Source organism: Myotis davidii, unplaced genomic scaffold, assembly GCF_000327345.1.
Source record: "Myotis davidii unplaced genomic scaffold, ASM32734v1 scaffold18, whole genome shotgun sequence".
Lineage (NCBI taxonomy): Eukaryota > Metazoa > Chordata > Mammalia > Chiroptera > Vespertilionidae > Myotis > Myotis davidii.
The window spans coordinates 9,933,214-9,959,921 of NW_006292696.1; the positions used below are offsets into that span (position 1 = coordinate 9,933,214).

At 38.9% G+C, this 26,708-nt stretch overlaps 1 protein-coding gene across 2 annotated transcripts in view; it reads left to right on the plus strand.

Moving 5' to 3' along the window:
* GABRG2 (gamma-aminobutyric acid type A receptor gamma2 subunit) overlaps positions 1-25,608 on the plus strand; it is a 110,474-nt gene extending 84,866 nt beyond the window's left edge. Inside the window, exons 7-10 of one of the 2 annotated variants that reach the window (XM_006766325.2) lie at positions 17,354-17,506; positions 20,486-20,691; positions 22,884-22,907; positions 24,703-25,608. In XM_006766325.2, coding sequence (XP_006766388.1) covers positions 17,354-17,506; positions 20,486-20,691; positions 22,884-22,907; positions 24,703-24,978 — 659 coding nt within the window. In that variant the 3' untranslated portion in view covers positions 24,979-25,608. The remainder of the gene's footprint in view (positions 1-17,353; positions 17,507-20,485; positions 20,692-22,883; positions 22,908-24,702) is intronic. The other variant, XM_006766326.2, reaches the window with a different exon arrangement.
* Positions 25,609-26,708: the final 1,100 nt, after the last annotated feature.

Consider the following 26,708-nt stretch of genomic DNA (forward strand, 5'->3'; position numbering starts at 1 on the left):
CTGGTGCCGTGTCACATATAGAAATTTTTTTATATTTGCAACCATAGTAAAACAAAGACTTATATTTTTGATATTTATTGTATATATTTAAATTCCATTTAACAAAGAAAAATCAACCAAAAAAATGAGTTCGCGTGTCACTTCTGACACGCGTGTCATAGGTTCGCCATCACTGTTAAAGCCTAGTTGGTCACTGGTTCCACTCAAGAAAGAACTGTCCACATATTCTAAGTTATTTAAAGATAGTTCCCTTTGTCTCAAAGTACTCTAAGGAAAATTTACTTTGAGTATCAAGATATGCAACAGACAGGAGGATTATTTAAGTGAGATTCAGTTACTCAAAAAAATTTTTACCAAAGATCTGACTTCTGTCTTTGTCTTTCCTCTTCTATCCATGGTTTGGATTCATCCTCAGACTCTAGTCCAGGGGTGGGCAAACTTTTTGACTCGAGGGCCACAGTGGGTTCTTAAACTGGACCGGAGGGCCGGAACAAAAGCATGGATGGAGTGTTTGTGTGAACTAATATAAATTCAAAGTAAACATCATTACATAAGAGGGTACGGTCTTTTTTTTTTTATTCATTTCAAATGGGCCGGATCCGGCCCGCGGGCCGTAGTTTGCCCACGGCTGCTCTAGTCTGTGGATGATCCACCATGGAGATCCAACTTCTCACTTAGTAAGTAGTAAAATGACCCATTGAGACCAGACCTCATATCTTCCCACCATACTAACAAGAGAACTTCCCCATGGAGCTCCTGGCATGTACCTTTACTGGCTCTGAATTTGTTCTGACTCACATCCTTGAATCACTCTGGCCATGAGGGTAGGATCTGCATTTTAATCCTGACCCCAGGATCTGGAGTGAGATGCTTACCCAAATTCAATGACTGAGAAAGGAGAAAAGTAAATTCCCAAAGGGAAATTAGGGTATTTTGGTCAAAGAAAAAGGAAGGAATAAGATACTGAGTAAATGACCTATAAACTTCCATTACAATGGTGTTCATTTTCTTAAACCTAGAGAAGATTAGAATGAATCTTACTAATATGAAGAAAAATAAATAATAAAAATCAGTGTAAAAATAGGTTATCATCAAATTTACATTGTCTTAATATTTAAAAGTAGGCCTAGTGGTTTGGAGCAATCATTGGTATCAGACCAAAAATATAACAGAATATATTTTCTTATATTCCTTTAATAATATATTGCTTGTGGAAAAGGCCCAGGGTGGGAAACAGTGGTAATGCCAACAGCAAAATTAATACACAGCATTATTAATTGTCTAGAGGCCTGATGCACAAAATTCGTGCATGGGTAGGATCCCTATATCTGGCCAGCCATCATGGCCGATCTGTGGAGTGACGGGTAGGGCGATCAGGAGGATTCTCCTGCTGGCAGGCACCTTGGCTGGCTTGGGGCCTGAGGGCAGCTCGTGCATTGAGCATCTACCTCCTGGTGGACAATGTGCATCATAGCGACTGGTCGTTCCACTGGTCATTCTGCCATGGCTGATTTGCATATTAGGCTTTTATTATAAAGGATGTTTACTTTGGTCATTTTAGAGTTTAGGAATGGAAAATGAAGCTAGTAATATAGATGCAAAGCGGTAAAACCGAGTAACAGCAGATTAGTGCGTGTTGTAACAATCAGGATTAGGCTCCCTTAGCAACCAGATGGCCACACCTAACTCCAATGGGGATGAAGGAGTGGTTTTCTACCATGATCCAGAATACAAGGAGAAGGCGAACATTCGTGAGCTGCACTAAAGAACTACATGAATGCATACAAGTAAAACATTTTAGGAATTAATATCAAGAAATTTTAAAGTTGCATTTATATTGCCATTGAAGTGCAGTTTTTCTGTCTTAATTTAGTAGTGAGGGAGACAATTTTGGAGCCAGGCATGTAGCACAGTGTAAAGGACCTCACCGTCCTTATAGTCAGACCAGCCACGTTCTTATCCTGCTCTGCCCCGCCCCAGCCTGTCATTGAGAAAATCATTTTAACCCTCTGGGCCTCAGTTTCCTCACTTTTATGATGAGATGAGAGCAATAAGCCATTTTCCTCCAGAGGAATATTGTGAAAACAACAACAACCGATCATATGTGAAACACAATACAATGCTGGGCAAATATTAAGTATTCAATAAACTGTTGCTATTAAAAGTCTATAGTGTCTTATTCACAGTATTCAATCTCAAGTTACAGCATTCATCTGAAAATTAAATCTTCTATTGCATTGCCACTAAACCAACCTGAGCTCAATGCATTTGGCAGAAAGAACTGACCTGAAAGGACACAAAGCTCGTTATACACTTTCTCTCTCATTTAGTATGAATATTCATACATTTTCCTGCAGAAACATTGGCATGTTTGAGTATGGCTACTGTCTCCGACTCTTCTGAATTGTGAACAAGACATAACCCATGTCACATGCATAGTGTTACCATTTTAAAATCATTTTTTACATGGCCTCAAAAACACATCTATCCCCAAGAGGTGTGGAATGAAGGATTTTATGTCTTTACTTAAAGCTCTGCAATTGATCCAGATGACTGTGTTATCCACTCCTATCGGTCATTAAAATGACTTATGGGGACAATTGATTCTCTTCACCTTTACAGCAATGAGGGGGCTTTGAAAGAAAACGAGGTAGCACTGGAATCCCTCAGCCGTTGCTTCATTCCTAACCTTTGTGAATTGGTCCTCTACCCCTCTGGTTCTCTTTCTCCTTTAGTTTTTATTGTTTGCACTATTACAGATGTGCCCATTCCTTTAGTTTTTATTCATATTGTTTTTATTGTTTGCACTATTACAGATGTGCCCATTCCCTCTGATTTTTTTAGAGCATGATTTCTCAGAGTACTTCAGCATCATTTCTGTTCCTTATTCAAAGTGCAGAATTCTAGGCCCCACCTCAATATGTGGAATTAGAATCTCCAGAACGTAGCCTTAGAATCAGCATTTGAAACAGGACCCCAGGGTGATTCTTAGGCATCAGAAAGCTTGAGAAGCGCTGCCTCCGATATTAAGGACTCGCTGTCCTCATTATTTCCTCTTACACAAGTGGTTCCGTCTCCCCAGAACACATTTCTGCAGGTCTGACACTGCGGTGCATTCTGTGTTCCTGTACCCAGGCGTGTCACTGGAAGTCTACTGCATCTGATATGCTGTTTAGCTCCTGGCATGCTTATCTGGACCGTTCTGATGGCCAATGCTTGCCACCTGGGCTTAGTTTCTAAGTAGAGGTCTTGAAACAGCACCTGGCAGAAGGAAAAGGCATAACCTTCGGAAAATTAATCCAGAGAAAGCAAGGGATACTAAGGAAAGTCTGGAATGTAAGAAAAGGTGTGCTTTCTTTCTTAGTTAATAAGAGGCATGTGGTGAAGAAGTAGTCTCTAGGGTCAAATAATACTATGGAGCTTCAAATGTTTCCAAGGGAAGCCTCTAACTAGATATGAATTTGTTACCTTAGAGCAGTGGTTCTCAACCTTGCCTGCACATTAGGATCACCTGGGAATCTTTTTAAAATCCTGGTTTCTGGGCCTCATCCTACAGAAATTCTGTTTCTTTGTTACTAATGTTGTGGCCCCAGCCCATAACAAAGAAACAGAATTTCCGGAGGACGAGGCCCAGAAATCAGGATTTTAATAAGATCCCCAGGTGATTCTAATGTGCAGCCAAGGTTGAGAACCACTGCCTTAGAGCCATTAACTTCCAACAAGCCATGGTTCTTCAAACAAGAATGAGAAAAACATGGCTCAGTATTTGGAAAAATTTAGGTTTAAACCACAAACTCACCAAGGAGCAGTTTAGTGAGTCACTTTATCTGTTTTTAACAGACATTTCTTCTGTTAAAAAAATGGAAGTTTACTTGGATTAAATTACCTTGAAGTTTACTTGGATTAAATAAGTGGAGGGCAAAATACAGTACTTGACATTTTATATTTTATTTTATTTAATAGAAAACTGTCTTCAACCCATTCTAGATTTGGATTACTTTTTTAGAAAAATATCAGATAAGAAAACCAAAATGCACTGGCTCCTCTTAAAAATTCCCAGTAGCAATGAAGTAGAACTGAAATACTCCTCTGCAAAATGGCTCAGGAGAGCTTATAAGTCACCTAGAAAGGGCGTTTCATAAATATAAGTACAGTCCTGAAATTAGGAACAGTCTGTTCCTTTTGTAGTGGAGGAATATGAGTGTGTATTTGCACCTAAGCATATGAAAAACTGTGTGCAAGACCAGGTTCCTCACCTTGGGTTGTGCTATTTTTTTGTTTTGTTTTGTTTTTTCACTATACCTCATCGTGTTCAATAGTTTGAATAAATAAAGCTGAAAAGGTAAGTGCCAGGGTTCTTGTCCAAGCATCAAGAAGGGTTCAGGAATCTGGAGAAGGGGCTGTGCGTAGACTTAATAGGAATCCAGAGACTAATAAAGAATCCGGAGATGAAATATAATTTTGAAAAGCACTGGGGGTGAGAGGAGCTTAGCTAAAGGAGCTAAGATCTAAGGTCTTATGTCGAAGGTCTTAGCTTCTCTCTCTGTCCCCAGGACCCCATGCTTTTTATTAACACAACTTGTCCTGAGGCAAGGCAGAGATACACACTTCAAAGGGTCAGGGTTTGGTACAGAGTCCATTGTCAGAATGGGGGAATTAGCCTACGGCTGTTCAGGTGTTTGGCCAGTAGGAGGCAATAACATGTAGATTAAGATGCCTTTTAGCTGTCTGGCAGCCACAATCAGTTTCCTATTCAGGTTTGGGGAAATGCCTTTAGCCATTCCCAACAGGTGACTACATGTGTGACTCAACCCTGTTGAGTCTCCAAGTCTCATCAACCTTTTGATGAAACTCTTGAAATTATGACATGCTGGAATTGGTCTATGGCAGATAAGACCTTGAGGTAAATATGCTGTATCCCGAGAAGTCAGAGACTTGCACTTTTTAGTAGAGAAACAACTACAAGAACCTATTGCCTCTAATTTTTTTTTCTTCTAATGCCTAAAATGTGTATCTATTTGCTTCCAGTTGAATTTTGGGGCCAGCTATATTTGGTGTTGGAGTTCTATTTAATCCTTTGGATATTCACTGTTATCTTGCTGTCTTATGTATCCTTTCCGCCTTAAAGTTAAGCTTTATAAATCATTTTAGATTTTCTTTTCTTTTTTTTTTTCTTACGAAGGTATAAAATAATCGGTGGGCATCTGGGTTCTAGCGACCAAGCCATTTCCCACAAACATTGTGGGTAACACAGACACTGAAGAGCCCTCAGTGCAAACACACAGAACAGTTGCACTATCAGGTTTGTTGGGACCCTGTAGACCACTGGCTCTCAACCCTCCTAAAGCCGGGACCCTTTAATACAGTTCCTCATGTTGTGGTGACCTCCAACCATAAAATTATTTTCTTTGCTACTTCATAACTGTAATTTTGCTACTGTTATGAATCGTAATGTAAATATCTGATCTGCAGGATGTATTTCCATTGTTACAAATTGAACATAATTAAAGCATAGTGATGAATCACAAAAACAATATGCAAACATGTATGTGTTTTCCGATGGTCTTAGGCGACCCCTGTGAAAGGGTCGTTCGACCCCCAAAGGGATCGCGACCCACAGGTTGAGAACCACTGCTGTAGATTCTGCAAAGCTGGGGTCCCCAGATTTCTAGACACTATCTGCTGATTGCCTCGAAGTTACTAAGGCGAGAGGACGGCTGGACTGTCTAAGGAACAGCAAGAAGGCCAGCTCTGCCTGGAAGTCTGGGATTCACCAAGGAGGCCAAACCAGAGGGAGAGAATGTGACCCAGAGGAGAAATGAGTGTAGATATGAGGAGACTGGTATTCCCAGGAGCTCAGTAACTTCCCTAAGGTGATACAGCTAGTAAGAACTAGAGTCAGGGTGCACACCCAGATTTGCTCTCCAAGCCTACATGGTTTGCATCGCATAAACATGAGTTGAGCACAGAGCATTGCCTTGGGCAAGAAGGGGCCATGTGTGAAAGTTAGGCAGGGGGAGGAAAGGAGATGGTGGGTCCCCTAGGACAGAGTACATCAAGAGGCAAGAGCGCAGAGAAAGGGGAACCATGAGACACAAATTCAGCCTTTACCATGCTTTTGCTTAGAGCCACAGGATTAGCCAGAAAAAGGGAAAAACCTCATTTCCTTGGAACTGCAGGTCCCGTTTCCTGAACGCCCTTCCTTTCTGGTGATTAAGGAACGTGGCTCCATGCCAAGCCGAGATGCTCCTCCGCGTAGCTATCCCACGTGCTCTTCCCTGGCTGAGACCCAGGGAGGAGGTGCATTGATTTCAGCTCAGATTTTCATCAGGGTCATTCAACCTACACTCAGCAAGCGGCATGCTTTCTACTCCTAGAGGCAGAGGAGGCAGAGACGCTGCCAGTCTCTCCCCGGAGGGCAGCTGAGTAAGTGCGGTGAGCCTGTTTGTTGGCATCCCTTTCCTTGTCTGGGTTTGTTTTACATAACAACACGCCACAGCTCTTCACAGAGCAACGCTAGAAACTGCCCTGGCTTCCCTTCTCCTGACACAGCAAGGAAACCTCGGCCCTGGCAGATGCTGTTGCTCCAAGCTCAGTTCCCAGCAGGTGGATCATCAATTTTCCCCAATGCCAAGCTCCTCTCTCCCTTCGACTCTCCCGCTTCTGCCACATTACACATGGCAACCTGACAAGGACACAGACAGCTCTGGGTTCTCTAGGGGGAACGGTGGGGAGGGAGAGCCTCTCTTTGGACTCCGTTTCCTCATTTCCAAGATGAAAGAATTGAACAAGCTGATAACTCACATTGCGTATCTCTATGATTATGTTAGCGTGTTATTATTTCAGTGGCGTGCCGTGCTTTTAATGAAAAGCACTATGAGAAAATTTCAAATTCCAAAAATTTTTTAAAAGAACTAAGCTATTGGAATTTTATATTTTTTATCTCCTACTAATTAATGGTGTGAGCCTGAGTATATAATTTTAACTCGGAGTTTTAGTTACAGCTGGGTTAAGTGATTTTGGAGATCCCCTCTAATTCTACATTGTTTGAACTATATGCTTTCTCTTTTCTTATTAACATATACTTTATTTACTCTTCAGTGATAGTGGTTAAAGGAATGATTTTAGAACTGGAACAAAAGCAGTCTGTTCATAGTCTGTTCTGTATTTATGCTTGTCTTTCCTTAGTGTGAACAAGGGCCAAACTCTACAGGAGGGAAATAAGGGTTTGTGGGGAATGTTTATGTCACTAGAAAGACAGGCTAACATGAGCTTGGTGACTTTGTCATCGGGGTCTATTACAGATTGCTCACCAAAGCTGACACATGGCCAACAAGGAGAGGAGGATCTTCTCTTTTGTCAGAACACAAGCCTGAAACCATCACCAAGGGTATCTTCCATTGAAAAGTTGAAGATACTAATATTTAACCTAAAGCAGCCTCATTCAGTTCCATAATGTCCTAAAGCCTGCAAGCCGGTTTTTACAAATATTTCCCATTAGTAGTTCCATGCCACCAAATCAAATAGGTTAAGAAATTGGTTGGGGTGAAAGACCTATACATTAGCGTTAATGCACTCTACAAAGTGCACATCCTATGGAAACTGCTTGAAAAGAGAGTGAGATATTTTTCCCCTTTAAGGAAGACTAGAAAGGGGAAGAAAAAAACTTCAATTTTCTCACTACTTAAACAGATTTGGAGCAGGCTACAGTTTCTTCCTTGAGAAATATCTCCTGACCAGCTGGCTGAGAAGTTGTCTTGGTGCTGAGAGAACAAAAGTTCTTTAGCAAATAAGACAGATTTTACAATTAAGGATTATCATTATTTTTTCCATCTTATTATTTGAAAATCATAAGAGCAGTTTACTTTGTAGCAAGGGCTGTTTAACTTTGGAGTGTATTCAGGAACTCAAGCATGGGAAAGGGGAGAGAGAATCTAATTAAATATTTAATGCATAAACCATAGTTCAACTTACAGCTCAAAGTGTAGTTATGTAAATGATAGTGTTAATGGAAATAATAAAGCACTCAGTGGGAAACGGAGAGACCCAGCTTCTGGTTCAGGTGCTGTGGGCTTCAGCTCCTCAAAGTTCTCCTTTCTCTCCTGTAAAGCAAAGACACTGGCCTGATCTCTACATTAGCTTTCAGCTCTGACACCCAGAATCAAAATCCCAATTCTAATTCAATAATAGAAGCACTGAAAACTCCCTGTATAATGAGTCAGTTTTGGCGAGTAGAGTGTTACACCATTGTTCTTGATGGAATACCATCTGTGAAAATAAAGCAAATGCCAACTCAAGAAAAAGGGGGTGGGGGGAGGGATTTGGAGGGGTTTCTCATAATCTCCTATCAATCCGGCAATAGCAGAAGCCAGATGTGAGGCAGATACCACATACACTGGTTCACATGACCCTTCACTCAAAGCAGTTGCTCCCAGAGGCCCATTTTACTCAAAAATAAAACGCTGTCCTCATCCTCCCTGTGGACAGAGTGCTGGACATCAACTCCTGATCTAGACTGACCTTTATAAAATGTAAGAGGCACGCACACCATGAGGCAAACAGGCTAATGCTAGAATCCATCCTTTCACATATAAATGGAAAACTCAAAGAGCCTTGAGATTTGAACCCCACATGTAACCAGAAAATGGATGTAGTTGTCTGCTTTCCTCAAGATCCATTATCTAATTGAACTAGTTATATTTTGTAAAAAAGAAATACAGAGAAGCAGAAAGGAGAAGGGATTTACTCAAGGTCACACAAGATCATAGCCAGGCAGGGATCAGAACCCAGGTCTACTGACTTGAGCCTAGCCCTTTCCCCATCAACAGAGAAAGCTTCTTCATTCAGAAAAGTTGAGCCTTTTGAGAACCAGCTTTATGTAGTATGATGTGATTTACAAATATATTTTACAATAGTAATTATTTTTGACAGACATCTAAAAATTTACCTTAAATATCACAAAATGAAAGACTTCCTGGGTGAGGGAATTCCAACAGGGAAAAACAACAACGAAAAAATATATATAAAAAATAAATATTTAAAAAATACTTTGAAATTGAGTGCTTGGGCATAGAGCAAAGAGCCAGTGAGGTCATGTTTTTAATCTTATAATTTTGCAGAGTATCCCCAGCAGTGACTTCACATCTCGGGGAACATTTTGTGATTTGACCTTTTGCAACCATTGCCTGCAGTTGACTGAATTTAAACGTTCTCTTTCCAGCTGCTTTCAAAGCCATTTTAGAAAGCATGGTATTCTGATAACATTAAGTTTCTCAAGCTCTGTGGAGTCTTTTCTTTAAGAAAATGTCAATGCCTGGCTTAGATTAACCAGGTCTTGCTTCAAACACAAAGCTATGCCAAGCCCATTGAAAGAGTGAAAATAAGAAGAAAATAAAGTATTTCTATTAATATGCTTCTTTCTCCAGAAGAGGTTTCTGAGTTTTGACTTACAATCATTAACAACATTTCCATTTTTGTCTTCTTATTTTTGGAACCATTTGTAAGATACATTCATAAATTAAACGGAGTTTAAATACCATCTTCATTCCTAGTAGTATTGGTTTGGAAGATAAGTCTATTGTCACAGATGGGATTCTTACTCTTCATCACCCAAATCTAATCTTTGGTATTAATAATACAAAGGACAGGTGAGTGTGAAAGACCGACATATTTGCTAAGAATAGCTCGCTGGCATCTATTGAGTTCCTAAAGAGAGGACTGAGGGAGGCAAACTTTTAGATTAGCTTTTAGAAATTAACCCAGGCCTTGACTCAGAAGAGCTTACCAAATGTGTAACAGATCCGCTGGTGTCACAATAATACTTTAAGCAGAGATTAACCACTCATAAAAGGACATTTTGTTGCCTTTTACTACCATGTTCATATGTAATTCTTTTATGCTTCAGAGTCCAAGTTGAACAGAAAAGAGTACATAATTTTTGTGACCCAGACTATGAATTGTATTTAAATGATGGTATTAATGGTGTTCATGGATACATTGATGTTCATATAAACAAGAACAAATTTGACTGCTTTACTGTTATTCTTGACCGTTCCAGGTAGCCTTTTAACAAGGGCTAAAAACAAACAAACAAATAAAACAAACAAACAAAAAACACTCAACAGGCAGCTAACCTACTGTCATGGAAGCACTTTTACAAACAACTCTCCTTAGCTACAAGTACCACTCATCTATACATTGTCTCTGAAAGATTACAAAATACTTTCCCAACCATTAGCAAACGTGGTTTTCACAACCTTAGCAATAGGTATGATATCCCTATTTACTGGAAGAATATAACTTACCCAAGTCTTTGCACCTTGATAATGTCACTAATATAGGAATCCCAGGTCTGAATCCTGTATATTTTCTGCAACCATGAACTACTCTGCCCTTACATAAAAACATGTTTTCATATCTAGTCACATGTTTGTAGGAGTCAGACTTAATTATGCTGGGAAATAGCGTTCCCTTTGGATGGATCAAAGTGGCAAATGCATTCATTTGTAGCTTCAACTTCAGACTTCTGAGCCAAAGTTGTTTTATTACTATAAATCCCAAGGTGAGTTTATTCGCTGTATTGTTGGAATTTTATGATGGGCTCACAATAATGAATTGTATTACAAAAGGCCACACTGAGCTAAGAATCTGATGGCTTTTTCAGAGGGCAAGGAAGAGAAGCTATTACACTAATAAACGTCTCTAGTAAAAGCGTAGAGAACTGAGATATTAGCCAATAGGTTCACTGTGTGAACCTAGAGAAAACCACTAATCTCTGGAGGCTGTAAATATTGAGCTTCCTTTCGTCTAAAGCTATTCTCTGAGAGAAAATCTCTAGTATGGTTTGTTGAGTCAGACAGTCTGGTATTCCAGACAAATGAGTTTTCATCCTCCTAAAAGCACAACATTTGTTACATAAGGTTCAAGAAGAAAGGAAAGGAATTTTTCTCTGTGTGGCTGGGGTTTTATATCTATGATCCTGATCATGGATCAGAATGAACAGACTGTTGGCTCCAGAAGCTGTACTGGTTTGAGCAGCAGGATTCTTGGGTCTGACAGTTTCATCTCCTAAGATAAAATACGCATTGTCTTCCATGAATTTCAATGGCTTCCTTTATATAATATTACACTAGTTTGTAATAACTGACATGCATGGACCTTTTACTATGAGTCAGGAATTACAATAAGGAATCACATTAAGAGTATTTACTCTTCTTATGTTCACCAATAACCCTGAGTTCTAGAAAAGAATTTGAGACACAGAATATTAAAGAACTTATCCCAAGTCACACAACCAGGTAGTAAAGGGCTAGGATTTTTTTTAACCCTGAGAGCTGCAGAGGTTGGCTTCTACCAGCATGCTACTGACCCCTTCTCTGAAGAATCGCCTCTGGCCACCACAGAACCATCTCCTCCAGCCTGGAGAGTACAAATGACTGCTTCTCCTGCCTCAAGGCGGGTCTAACTCTGTGGTGCAGTTTGTTCCAGAACCTCCTGGAAGCCCTCCTGCATAGGCTGAAATAAATCGTGCTTAGCTTTTCCCCACTGACCTTTCCTGCTTCTTTGATCCCCTTTTCCTGACAGATCAACCCCTTATAAGTCAGCCTTGAAAGAAATCTGGACTCCATCCAGCTCTGCCTCTAACCTGAAGTGGTCCCTGCTTTTCACCACCATCCTATGCTCTCTTTCCTCACTGGGGATAGATTTAGCCTGGAAAATATGATATATTGTACTTTCATTTTTCATTGTGTTTCCCCAATTGTTATTTTGTTCTTTTTTTTCACATAGGAACTTAAACAAGCAACAGACGAAATAGAAATGGTGCAGTTCTGTGATGGAAACGTACCTATTAGGCTTGATGTGGCAGACTGATGGTTCTGTTTCAGCAGCCAAGCCCTTTGTTCTCGTCTGGCACTAATTGGATCTGGCCGAGAAGCTGAAATCACCAATCGATTCTTTAATAAGCATAATGTAGCCACTCTAATGTAGCTAATTTCCTTTCCCTCTTTTCTCCTAGGCAAGCAGTTAATATTGCTAACAGCTCTCTCTGACCTTATATGTACATCTGCAGGCTTCAGCAAAGTATCCAGTAAAGTTATTTCCAGAAGCAATAATTTCTAAAGTAAAAGTTTAATATTTTAAAAGTCCATGTTGATCTCTGCCTTGGTTTTAAATACTTTTGGTGTATAATTTACCCAGAATTTTCTTCAAGGTCTTTTTAGCTAAATTTATTCATCTATATATACAAAAGCCTAAGCGACTAAACAATGGGTCTACTGGTCACTATGACGCATACTGACCACCAGAGGGCAGATGTTCAATACAGGAGCTGCCCCCTGGTGGTCAGTGTGCTCCCACAGCCAACCTCCCATTGTCCCTCCCAGAGCTGGCCAGCTCAGATCGGCCCGGATCAGGACTGGGCGAGATGGCCCAGATCAGCCCTGATTGTCAGCCAGGCTGAGGGACCCTACCTGTGCATGAATTTGTGTACAGGGCCTTTAGTTCAATAAATAGTTGTTGAATTCCTTCTATATATCAGGCACTGTACTAGATGCTGAGAGTAAAATCAGTGAGCAAAGTAGATACAGCTACTTTGCTCATGGAGCTCATGGACTAATTATAAACTAGAGCATATTCCAACATGCACACCAGTCATATACCTTCAGGTACAATCAGCTCTACTGTGGTCATACATGGTGCTGTGAGATCTTACTAAGGACATCTGATCTAATAAGGATTGCTAATGTTGAGATAAATTAATTGACACCTGAGAAAGAAGAGAGTCAGTTAAGATGGAGGTATTAGAGTCTGCACCAAGGGAATCATCCTGTGAAAAGACTCTAAAGCAAGAGGCAGCAGGGGGCATTGGAGGAAACAGGAGACTCCAGATGGAGTGTGAAGAAATACTATTTAAGATTAGGCTGGAGATGTGGTCAGGGAAATGACCATACAGAGAGTTACAGGACAAGTTAAAGAATTTTAGTGTGTACTGACATCAACTGGCAATTATGGGATGGTTTAAAGGTGTGCATATGTGTATGACATGATTAGAGGAGCACAGAGTAGAGTAGAAATTCAAGGTACCATGATGGACAAAGGAATGAGCCGGTCCCCTTGGGACAGCAGGAAGTAAATCTGGTTGGATGGTCATAAAATGGGAAGGTCATAAGTGATGTGAGACACAGCTGGGATGGTGGTGGTGACATGCATGGCACTCAAAATTGTTTTACTTTCTTAAGTAAAATGGATGGTGAGAGAAACCTGGTGTCTCTACTTTCTATGAAAGCTGGTGATATGCTTGGGAACTATACACAATAAACATCTTAACAATTGGAATACCAGAAATATATTGAGAATATTAGTAGATGGAGATATATGATAATGAAGATAATAGTGTGAAGGAATAATTTGGGGCATAATATGTACTAATCTGTTTATTTTCTTGCAAAAGAGGAAAAGTTGGATAAATGAAGAAGAAAGCTGGTGATTATGGTCTCTTCAACAATTTTGGTTGTGGATTTCTAGGTCATGTCTGTTGTTACTTATTAAACTTAGGTTTGCAATTGTTGTGCTTAAATAATTCACTTTCTTGGAGGTATTTTCCTGTAGTAACTCCCTTGTATTCTGGATCTTGACCCTTGTTCAGCCAGAGTTAAAAACCATGGAAAAATGAAAAGACAATGCCAAAGGATTCAAGGTACTAATCCCAGACCTAGCTTCAAATGAGGATTTGAAGATGGAGGAGGGCATTATGTCACTAAAGTGACATGGTTGCCTTAATTTAGCTAATTTTCCTTAGTAACTACAGAGAAAACATCTGTTTTTCCAGGGGATGGTGCTTCAAAGCATATATATATATATATAACTTCTAAGAATCTGCAGCACTGAATAGGTCTGCTGGGTTGGTCAAAGTTGAGGCAGCAATGCAACTTGACATTATGTCATCGGCATGCTCAATTTATTCCCATATTGTCAGGAACACATCTGCAGGCCACCTGCAAAAAAAGGCTGAGAGTTACACCACTGAGGCAGCCCCACTCTTCACATTCTGAAAGTATAATGATTTTATTTTATATTAAATATGTTTTTATTGATTTCAGAGAGGAAGAAGAGGGAGGGAGAGAGAGATAGAAACATCCATGAGAGAGAATCATGGATTGGCTGCCTCCTGCAAGTCCCCCACTGGGGATCAAGCCCACCACCCAGGCATGTGCCCTTGACTGGAATCAAACCTGGGACCTTTCAGTTTGCAGGACAATGTTCTATCCACTGAGCCAAACAGGCTAGGGTGGAATCTTCAAGTTTTTAAGAGATAGTTTCATGTATGAAATAGAGCCTAAATGCTCTAGTAAATTTGAATTTTAAAACTTTCATATGGTTTATTTCACTCCAAAGAAATAATAACTGGAGTTCACTGTTCACTGATGTTGACTGTCTCTTCCTGAGACTAGATATAACAAGCTTACAAAAAAATAAAGAATAGACATTAACGGATGTTTTTCAAATTCTATGGCTTCTCTCTTCAATCATAACTTGCACATTATGACCTAACTTGGGACAAAAGCTGGGAACACACTAATTTATAATATGCTATGACTTTAAATATTTATGTTAGAATAATTCAATAGAAAGAATAAATTTGTAGTGGCTGAAACTGTCACCTTCTACTGGGTTGACACTGAACCCTTTGACTTGGTGAATCACTAATGCGGCACCCTCAGGGGATTTGATCTCATAGGCTCCTGGGCCCAAGAGTTTTTTAAAATACAAAAAGTGATAAGGCCTTAGAGATAAGACAGGCATCAGGCTATCACTGGGAAGCTGCTTTCTTTTTAAAAGGCCTGTTCCCAAATTTGAATCTGTACTCTAGTGGTAAAAAAAGCTTTGGATTTGCTGGTAAAGATGAAAGATGCTCAGAAACTATTATCTTAAAATAGAAATCGATGGATTAAAAAGCTATGGAAGTTTAGAAGCTGGCCTAAAGGGAAGAGGAGAATTGAATTGAGATAATTATCTCGTTATTTGAGGAAAAATTAAAGTTCACCTTTCAGAGAGTCAGAACATTAATGCCAAAGTGTAGATTCTCTTTCATGATAAGGAGTAAAAAGAAGTTACTAAAATTGTCCAGATATATTTAAAATAGAATAACTTGTAAAGTGTCATTTAACACATTTAAAATATGCAGAAAAAACTCTCAAGGACTTGGAAAATACTCTTTCTCAAAGGGAGAAAAAGTATCTCCTGAATATTGTTATTTTAAAAGAAACCTATTTTTTTTTTCCATCTTGCATTTGCCTCTGGTATTCAGATAAAAGAAACAGAGAAATATACATTTAGAATATAATATATATTATATTCTAAATAAGAAATTTGTACCTTTGCCCTACCTGGTTTGGCTCAGTGGATAGAGCTTCAGCCTGTGGGCTGAAGTTGTCAGGTTCAATTCCAGTAAAGGGCACATTCCTTGGTTGCAGGCTTGATCTCTGGCCCTGGCTGGGGTACATGCAGGAGGCAACCAGTAGATGTGTCTCTCTCACATCCATGTTTCTCTCTCTATCTCTCCCCCCCACCCCCTTCCACTCTCTCTCTAAAAAAATCAATGGAAAAATATCCTCAGGTGAGGATTTAAAAAGAATGATAAAATAAATTTGTATTTTCAAGTTTTAAGAGGTAATCACTAAATAATTGCTACTTATTGATCTATGAGAGGAAACTGATGTTCCAATGGGAGCCAAATTCCCCAGTGTCCAGGTCATTGTCACTGCCTTCACCAGGCCTGACTCAGACAAGTAATAGTACATTAATCCACCAAAGGCAGGGTTAGCAGCTACTCATAACTCCACTTCGAAAGGGAGAGTCTTTACTTCCTTGACAAGGAGCCAAGGAGGGCTTTTTGTCCTAGCAGCTTGGGAGGGTGTGGCGTTAAGGTTGAGAGTGGGAGGAGGAACTGGGCTGAGCAGTAATAGCTCATCCTGCTAAATCAGTCTTGTCTGCATGGGGCTTCTACAGTACCTTATTTTCAAGTCAGATCTAAATCAGCCAAGTAAGTAGGGAAACGTGGGCATGAAGCCAAATAATTAAAATGAAACACATAATTTGGATTTCATTCTCCCTGCATTTTAGGACAAATTATAATTTGGTAAAGAGAAAAGAAGCAATATTTGAAAATCAGTCTCTTATGTGTTCATCTCCCATTGCAAGAGCAGATATAGTCTTTAAAACTGATGTTCTCTAAGAATATAAAGAAAACACAAATCTGTGATAACTAGGATATATCCCCATAGTACATTTTCTAAACTTAAAAATCAAAATTCCTTACAGTTTCATTTTGAGCCATGCAAAATGAAGGGCATGGACTTTTAAAAGCAATGCATGACTCTTGATTGTAGAAAATCAGAGACCTCAAACTGTGTCCCTTAAGTTGTTCTCATGTATAGCTATATGGTTATTCCTTGATTCCTTTATGACTCTATTCTGGATTATTTACATAAACTCCTTTTTTTAAACCCAAATGTTCAAAAACACAGCCTTTTGATATTTTGTTTTTTGCTTTATGCTTACATTTTTAAGTGTGTTCAATTATTTGATCATTTATTCAACAAATGTTATGAAATACCTAGTTAGAATCAAGCAGGATGCTAATTACTAGTAGTGTAATGATGGGCTAAAATAGGCACTTTTTGGACTCATGCAGATAAAGTCTAATAGTGGAGACAAGCATTACAAAAACAACCACACAAATAAATGAGAAATTGCCAACTGAAGTAACTGCTATGAAGCAAAACCATATTATTCAATGAAAATATGAGAAAAAATGTCTCAGCATAGGAATTTCATTGTAAACTAGTAATTTACTAGTTTTAAGCACCAGCATATTACCCTCTGGTTTGTATGAAGACAGGTCCTGAGAAAAAGAGAAAATTGTTACAAATCTTAGGATTCATTTTAGGCAAGTGAGACACAGTATAAAAGCTCTGTTCCTCTCTCCCCAACAAACAAACAAACAAACAAACAAACAAAAACTTGGTGCATATTATGTGTGTTAAGTAGGCAGAAAAGGCGCCATCAAAAATCACCCGAAAGAAGAAAATATGATGAATATGCTCAAAAACGCTTCCTTCTTTTTAGTAGTCACATTGCTTCTAGAAGGATCAGACTTCAGTTTCATTTGGATTTTGCTTTTTTAAAAAAAAAATTTTATTTTTTATTTTTTTATTTTAACCCATGTCGGTAGAAGATGGTTTTCAACATACCCTTGTATGGAGCTCTCATTTTAAATGTGAGAGATTTGAATATATGCTCATTTTTAAATGCTTTTCAGTTTTTGATAAGGGGTTGCATGGTCTGTCCCCAGGAGATTATGTGGTCATGTGTGTCTACTTTGACCTGAGCAGAAGAATGGGATACTTCACCATCCAGACCTACATCCCCTGCACACTCATTGTTGTTCTATCCTGGGTGTCTTTCTGGATCAATAAGGATGCTGTGCCAGCCAGAACTTCTCTAGGTAAGACACAGTTCTTGGTGTTATAGCACTTATCCAAGGTAAGTAGTACTCCAAACGAGTAATCTTTATTCCCCTTTCCAAATTGATTTGCTTTTAATCCAGTCAGCAATTACATAGAAATGCTCTTTGTTTCATTTTAAAGAAAACTAGTATATTAAAAAGGAAAAACAATGTTTAAAGTTTCCTAATTCTGTTTTTCTTAACACACTTAATATGCTTTTTTTCCCAGTAAATTATCTTAATAAATTTAAGTTAGCTTAAAAAAAACCCTTCTAATTTCAACAGACTTTTTGTGTTGGTCTCTGGGCAGTTCTGTATGCTGGAGCTACTCACACCAGCTCATGAGAGCTGATCATTTGTCCTTTTCCAATAGTGTGTCTAGCGATGTCACACTGGCAGCTTGACATCAGCCTAGGTGAAAGTAATAATACCATCGAAATAGGCAAACACTAAAAATCAAGGCATTCATTTTTTCTAGAGTAATCTGTTACACCTTTACCAGAACACCATAGGCTGTTAATTAATTCCAACATGCATAATCATGATGACATTAGAGGACATACATACATGTTAATTGGCTACTTACAAGCCACTAGGAAGATTATTTTTGGGAGGACACAATTACCTGTGAAATTTTGAGAATCCATCTCCCCACTTTCAAGATTATTTACAGTTGCTCAATCTATTGTATAATGGTGATATTTGTCTCAGGTTTTCACACATTTTTTTCTCACATGAGAAAGAAGGTGTACAGAGATTATAAGAAAGCCACAGAATCATAGGGACATTGGAGTCTAGGTCCATGAATAAAAATTTTATACTACGTAAAATTCCCTAAAGACTTAACTAAGAATAAAGCTATTGAAAGATGAATTATTAAACCATAATCCCTTTCATCAGCTAGGAGAAAATTAGAACCACATCTCTTTCTCAGGCTTTTCTAGGGAAGCAGTATCATGCAATAGTTAAGAGCTGGAGCTTTGAAATCTAACCAATCTGAATTGTAACTCACAATTATAGTATGGACTTGGAAATATCCTTTAATCTCTATTCATTACAGTTTCCTCACATATAAAACATGTATCATTTCCTTTACCTAACTTATGGCGTTTTATTAGGTTAAATAAGTTATTCCATGCAAAGAATACAAACCATAGTAAGACCTAGGAATGTTGGCAACTGTGATCATTTTCTGAAGAAATGATCTGTCCCAGGCTACTAAACCTGAGGGCAGAGTGATTACTGGGGAAATTTTTTAAAAATATATCATTTGCATATTTGTGCTCTGCCAAATCTTATTTAGTCTCCCAACTGTTTCAAAATAAAGTTATTTTGATTTTTCCCGTTATATGTGGTACTTTATGTTATAAGTACTATTCAACATTACAGTGTCTAATGCTACATGCTAAAACAAACCCAAAATAGTGTGAGCCTATTACTTTAGGATGATTAACTGTCACTATGAGTAGAATGTGTTGTATAACATACTATGTCTGTCTCTCACATCAGCATGCAAATATCTTTTATTCCCAGTATAGTGTGTGGCACATAGCTGGTAGCACAATGACTATTTGAGTAATATATGTACACTTATGAATAAACTAGAGGCCTGGTGCATGAATTCATGCATGGGTGGGGTCCCTCTGGGAGGCCTGCAGGGATTGGGCCGAAACCTGCAGTCCAACGCCGCCTGCAGCTCCTACCTGTTGCTCCCGCTCATCCTGGTCCTACTGTGCCTACCACTGGCTTGTACCCAATCAGTCCTGATCGGGAGAGGCTTGCGCTGTTTCTGGTGCCCTCCCAAGGGGAGTGGCCTGCTGAATCAGGCTGAAATTGGCTCTCCGAAATCCCCTGAGCAGTCCCGTATTGTGAGAGGGTGCAGGCCAGGCTGAGGGACCCCACTGGTGCATGATCAGGCCAGGGAGGGACCACAGGAGGGCTTCAGGGCATGTCCGGCCCATCTCGCTCAGTTCCTATCAGCCGGACCCCGGCAGCAAGCTAACCTACTGGTCAGAGCATCTGCTCCCTGGTGGTCAGTGTATGTCATAGGGAGTGGTTGAGCAGTCTTAGCATATCATTAGCATATTACACTTTGATTGGTTGTTCAGTTGTTCTGCAATTTGGTCTATTTCAGTGATGGTGAACCTTTTGAGCTCAATGTGTCAGCATTTTTAAAAACCCTAACTTAACTCTGGTGCCATGTCACATATAGAAATTTTTTGATATTTGCAACCATAGGAAAACAAAGACTTATATTTTTGATATTTATTTTATATATTTAAATGCCATTTAACAAAGAAATATCAACCAAAAAAATGAGTTCGTGTGTCACCTCTGACACGCATGTCATAGGTTCGCCATCACTGGTCTATTTGCATATTACCCTTTTATTATATAGGATGGAACAAATAGATTGTTGCATTCCAATCTATCCATCCCATAAATATTTCAAGGAAAAGATTTCAAATCAATTTCCTCTCTTGAAGTCCACACTTCTGGTGATCAAAATCCCTCTTATGGCCACTCTGTTAGCTCATTTAACCACTCATTAAATGAGTGCTCACCAGCAAAAGACCATGGTGGGAGAAGGGAGCAAGGTGAGCTAAGGAATGAGGGAGAGACCCCTGAGCACAAAGCAGATCATTGACTACAAGTTGATCATTGAGGACAAATCAGGCATATTCAATATGGTCCCTGTGCCTGTCCTACTCTTCACAACTAAAGCATGTAAAAGTCATTGTAATGATTACAAAATTGTCACAGTTTTTAGAGCTGAGGAAGCAGAGATGCCGCAAGGTTAAATGGCATTTAAGAGGCAACCAATATTTGTGGACATAGTCTATGACTCTAATTGTACTTTCTTTCTCGTTACTGAGGTTGCTTATTAGAAGCCACAAAACAGGTTTAGCTTCCATCGTGGCTGAGTCACCCAACTCGCTGATGTGGTCACGTGACCTTTTCTACTGTCCCTCTCTTCAGGTATCACAACTGTCCTGACAATGACAACCCTCAGCACCATCGCCCGGAAGTCACTGCCCAAGGTCTCCTATGTCACAGCAATGGATCTCTTTGTATCTGTCTGCTTCATATTTGTCTTCTCTGCTTTGGTGGAGTATGGCACCCTACATTATTTTGTCAGCAATCGGAAACCAAGCAAGGACAAAGACAAAAAGAAGAAAAACCCTGTATGTATCATTTCCCACTGGGACCACTGAAATTTTTATGCAAAAAGACCGCCTGGTTTGGTTTTGGTTTTGTCTCATTTAGTCTATCTGCAGGTTATGCCTCAACACTTTGGGCTCCAAGGTGACAACTGTATGTGTGACTTTGACCAGGACATAAGGATTCATTATGGTTATTAGTTAAGAGAGACCTGATTCACTAAGGCAGACTCTTGCTCTCTTCATTTCATGGGGACTATAACCGTTGCTGAGAGATGCATCTCTCTTCTCAGTGCTATTATTCCAGCTTTCATTGATTTTCATCTTTCTGCCCCTTACTATAATATTTTAAAATTACTGATATTTTAAATTAAAATTTTCTCTCCAAAGCTTTCTACCAAGAAGCCATAAGAATCTTTAAATTTCAAATTGGAGTCTACACTTTTGCAACTGTCTGTCTGTGTGTGTGTGTGTGTGTGTGTGTGTGTGTGTTGCCACCAGAGGACTTCTATTAGTTTCATACTCTGTGTATCTTCTTATTTTAAAAGAAATGTCTCATCTGTTATTTGGACAAGTTATTTAGCCTTCCTATGTTTTTATATTGTCATATATAACAGAATATTATAAAATATGTTATAGGGCTGCTGTGAGAAATAAATGTGGTAACAGAGGTAAAAAGCATTACATAGTACCTTACACATTAAAGTTCTTATCGTTTACTAGTTGACAATGATGGTTGATGTGGATAATTATATAAGTACTAACCTGGATTGATTTCAGTGATTTGGAAACAGAGAGAATGGCTTCACCTTGTCACCAAACTTTAAATAGAAATGATGACGCACAAGCTTGAATGCCAAAAGCAATTGTCTTTTATTATTAATGTTGAAAAGAGCATATAGCTACCCATTTACCCACCTAAACACAATATCTGGCTCATAGGAGGCCCCATGGAAGTTAAAGTCCATTCCCTTCCAAGGCAGGGGCCAAGGAATTCACCCCATTGAATAGCCTTTCCTGATCTTCTGTTCTAAAGGCCTTGAGAGATGTGATAGTGGCTAACTGACCTGTGGGCTTTGGGAGACTAAACTATAGTGAGGAAGTCTGGCTGATTCTAGGTTGTATCTGGATGCATCCCCAAGAACACCAGTGAAATTCTCTACATGGTAAATGTTTATTTGAATGTAAGAATTTATAACAGGTAAAGAAAGAAGCATCATTTTTTATGATTAATAAAAAAATAAATGCTTGTCTCTAATTCCCCAAATACTCATTATGTTTTATGCAGTCCTTCTCTTCCCTGTCTGTCCTGCCTCTCTTTGCCTTCAGATCTTCTTTCTCCTTATTTTCATTTCCTAATTGTGTTTTTGTTTTCTCCCTCTCCTTCACTTTCCATCTCATCCTTCCCCTCCCCCTGCAAGAAGATGGTTCTACTGATACTTAGCATTATTACCTGCCAGCAATTACAAGGCACAAGAAGACTGGCTTTCAAACAAATCTGAAGAGTCTCTCTCTCTCTCTCTATCTCTCTCTCTCTCCTTCCTTCCCTTCCTCCTTCCCTCTCTCTCTTTTTCTGAGTCCTTGGGAAAAAGCCCTTTGCCCCTCTCTAACAGGTAGGTCATTGCAGAGTGCATTTTGTTTCAGAAATAGAAACATGTGGATTCCTTAATCCAGGGTCATGAAGATGACAGAAGAAAACAAGGTAGAAGATAAAGAAGATGAAAGAAACTGAGAAAATGAAGTTACCTGAGAATTTCATGCATTTTCCCCCTTTTAGTCAATTACATGCTTTATCAGAACAGGCAAGAACCTCAGGAATGAAAGAGAGGCTGAATTTAATTTGCCCATTTAATATGTGCTTTGATTCATTATGTCGGGATTCACTTACTAAGACCTTCTTAGTGATAATTAGAAAATAAAATAATAGAAAGATTCCTCACAAATGAACAACCCTGGCTTTTGTAGTTAGATAATTGTGGGTTAATTTATGGAAGATTTCACTAGCAGTCACCAAATTCTCTCTTTCAATATTAGGCATATACTTTGTTCCATGTTCAAAATTGTCCTTCTGTGTTTATAATTTTAGTTTATTTCACCTACTATGTTTTCAAAATGCATTTTTAATTTATCTTATTTTGTCTCTTTTTTCTTTTCTTTTTCTTCCTCTTCTTTTAATGAAATGAAATGCATTCTCTTTTCTGTCTACAAACCCAAAGCTTCTTCGGATGTTTTCCTTCAAGGTATAATGTTTTTGGAATGGAAATTCACTGCATGCAACGGCTGAATTTAAGTATTAACGCTTACATGGTGTTTGTTTGTTTTTTATGAATAGACATTTAAGCATTCTACTAAAGATAAAACATTTCAAATGAGAAAGTTCTGTTTTTTTCTAGAGTTGATTCAGCAACCCTATGCTAATTCACAGAGGTTTTGACCTTACATGAAGCTAAAAAGCTATAAGCACCAAGAGATGTCATTAGTAAAGAAGGCTTCTTTAAACATCAAAGCCAAAACTTACCCTTTCTTTGCAGATGAAAATGAAATCCAATGTCACTGCCTGCATCTGCCATATACCACATATAACCTATGTGCCCTTAAATTTTAGTTCTATAAATCCTAATGCAAAAAATAATCTCCTGTGGCCTAAGCTTTACCTGTCAGTTCTGTAAAAATAATACTCTCTTTAAAATGCTTTAGTTAAAACACCCACCCCTTCCTTCTAGGGTGATCCAGGAGCCTTTTGGCTCTGTCTTGCAACATTATAAGACTAGAGGCCCGGTGCACGAAATTCATGCAGGGGGTGTGTGTGTTGGGGGGGGAGAATCCGCTCAGCCCAGCCTGCACCCTCTCCAATTTAGGACCCCTCAGGGGATGTCCGACTGCCGGTTTAGGTCCAATCCCAGGGATCAGGCCTAAATCAGCAGTCGGACATCCCTCTCACAATCCTGGACTGTTGGCTCCTAATCGCTCACCTGCCTGCCTGCCTGGTCGTCCCTTAGTGCCCCCTCTGCTGGCCTGGTCACCCCCAACTGCCCCCAAATGTTGGACTGGTCACCCCTAACTGCTCCCCCCTCCTGCCAACCTAATTTCCCCTAACTGCCCCCCTACCGGCCTGGTCATCCCCAAATGCACCCCGCCCCCCATGAGCCTAGTCTCCCCTAACCTCTTTATTATATAGTATTAGTATTCCCAGTTGAATTCTGACAGCTGATTCGGAGACACTGGGATTTGTATTTATATTATAGTAAAACTAAATCATCCAAATTAACATCAAATAGACCACTGAGTCTTAAAGCAATTTTATAATTCATCCCAAAGCAAAAGTTAGATTAGCATTCAGTTGATTAGTACTAACTTCTTCTCAAATGCTAAGTAATGTTTGACAGGCAGTAGCATATTTTTCTGAATCTCACTCACAAGTAGGTAAACCTTGCTGACGTTCTAGATGGTGAATATTACACAAAGTACCATATTCTTCTAAAACATAAGCCATACTCTTATGGTATAAACTCAGGAAACTTCTATATTATACATATTTTTAACATTTTATATTAAAAGCATCTAAAAATTTGCCCAGTCGAATGGGGTTTACTATTTGCTGATAGGTAAGCATGACACAAAATTTGATTTCAAAATTGATACATTTTTTTATACCAAAAAACCACTCACATGCAAAACCATTAAATGCCTTCATGTAACCCAGCTCGCATCTAATATTTACTAGAATAAGATTCCATATAGTTGTTTGATTTTAAATCTTTAAACTTTGCGTTCTTTTGGTGTTAATCTCCTTGCTCTAGCTATTAGCTTGATAGTATTATTTTCAGCTGCACTGCTTAAACTCAAAATTCAAAATCTGCAAATGTGCTATCCTTCTGAGTTCAATTTCACCATTGTAGATCACGATGTCATAGCAATTTCCCGAGTACTCATTTTCAGATTCATCATTCACATTGGTAACATTGTGGAGAAATAGCCCAAGATTTATCAAGTGGAATTAACTCTGATCCCTCTTTGTCCCTCCCCTTGTCTCAGGCCCCTACTATTGATATTCGCCCAAGATCAGCAACCATTCAAATGAACAATGCCACGCACCTTCAAGAGAGAGATGAAGAATATGGGTACGAGTGTCTGGACGGCAAGGACTGTGCCAGCTTTTTCTGCTGTTTTGAAGATTGCCGAACAGGAGCTTGGAGACACGGGAGGATACATATCCGTATTGCCAAAATGGACTCATATGCGCGGATCTTCTTCCCCACGGCCTTCTGCTTGTTCAACTTGGTTTATTGGGTCTCTTACCTCTACCTGTAAAGAGGTAGGGATCTTATTGTTATAAGGGTCTTATTTACTAAATCTCATGGAGAGAAGATGTCCTTCCTAAGTCCACTTAAATAATCCTCTGTGCGGTTTATAATGATCTGAATTTGTTTCTTTGTTCTAACCTGGTAAATTGTATTATTGTCATACTGTTTGCACCCAACTCGCCTTTGATAAGTGTAATTTAAACTATAATGTTTCTGTGTTGCAAACCTGCAGGGCAAGTTGAAATTAGAGCAAGAACATTGAAACCAAACAAGATATTTCCAGCTACAGAACTGAAATAGTAAAAGCAATGATTATTTGCAGTGGTGGTGTCCTCATTCCTTTCAAAATACAGTTAGATGCAAAATATCCCAAACTGTTCCCTAAGATCATATGGGGTCAAACTGTAGTAAATTGATCCCAACAGAACATCTCCCTCATTTGTGACAAATCACAACTCATTTTAAATATAAGAACCTAGACAAGAAACCTATTATACCTCGATCCCAAGATAGAAAGAAAATTTCCTTCACATCACATGTACAATGATGTAAATATTTCAATAACATAGAATGCTTCAAGTTTAATGCATGCATCTCTTTAGAGCCAAAATAAATGGACTGAAGTTAACATCATAAAGCATTGTCTTTTACTCCTTGTGTCTTTGGGCTATAAAAGAATCATGAATGCAATTATAAGGATTTGGGATTGGAATTGGAGGGGAAATTTTTCACTATCTTTTCCCTCATGCATAAAGATTGAAATAGCTTATGCTTCCTCGTATAACATATTAAACACTCTAAGTAAAATATAGACTGAATATTAGACATTTACCACCTCTAAATATGCCCAATTTCATAGAGTATAAAGTGATTATATGTGCTTGCTGCTATTTTTCCTTCCTTTTAGGACTATAGATCTTAACAGAACTTCCTCTCCATCTCAAGATCTGCTTGTAGTGATTGTGAGTGCCTCAGGGACAATGTCCTTTCAATATCCTCTTTGGGTCCTCAGCACCTTGCATAGAGCCTGGCACACAGCTGGTGCTCAACAAGTATGGTTTGGAGTGAACTGGCCCCATATGATGCCAGTGCATCTCCCTGTGCTGGCCTGGAACCAGTGACTCTTCTTTTCATGTTGGCATTGTCAAGTGATATTTGACTTTGTAGAGAAAAACAGAAGGATCCAAAGAACTAAGGCTATTTATACTCATTTTCAAAAATTTATTTTAGCTAATGTCTATATTCCTTTAAAACAATAGTTACGTCTGCTATTTGTATACAAAAATGAGTCTGCTAGTGAATAATTAAAAGTTCTATATTATTTCTTCATGTTTAGGAGTGAGTCAACCTTGACCCATGACAATTGCCCTTGAGGACACGACAGGTATTATCAATACTCATACCTGAGTAGTATTTAGAATATAGTATTCTATACTCCGTGAAAAATAATGTACTGAAGATTAAATTTAAAAAAATGAAATAACAAATGAATGACTTACAAGGAGGCTGAGCCTGTGCAATCATTCAAGTAGATTGTAATCACATAAAGTGGTTGTCCCAGACTTCAAAACATCATGAACTGAGCTCCATCTTTGTGTATTCATCCTGAATCCTTATTTTTCTATGTTAGCATCCTTTGTCAGTTCTTCTTTTTGGCAATCATTGCTCTAAGTCAGAATTCAATCATAGCTCATAAAGCTTTATAGATAACCTAAAAAAAGAGTAGAAAAAAAGAGA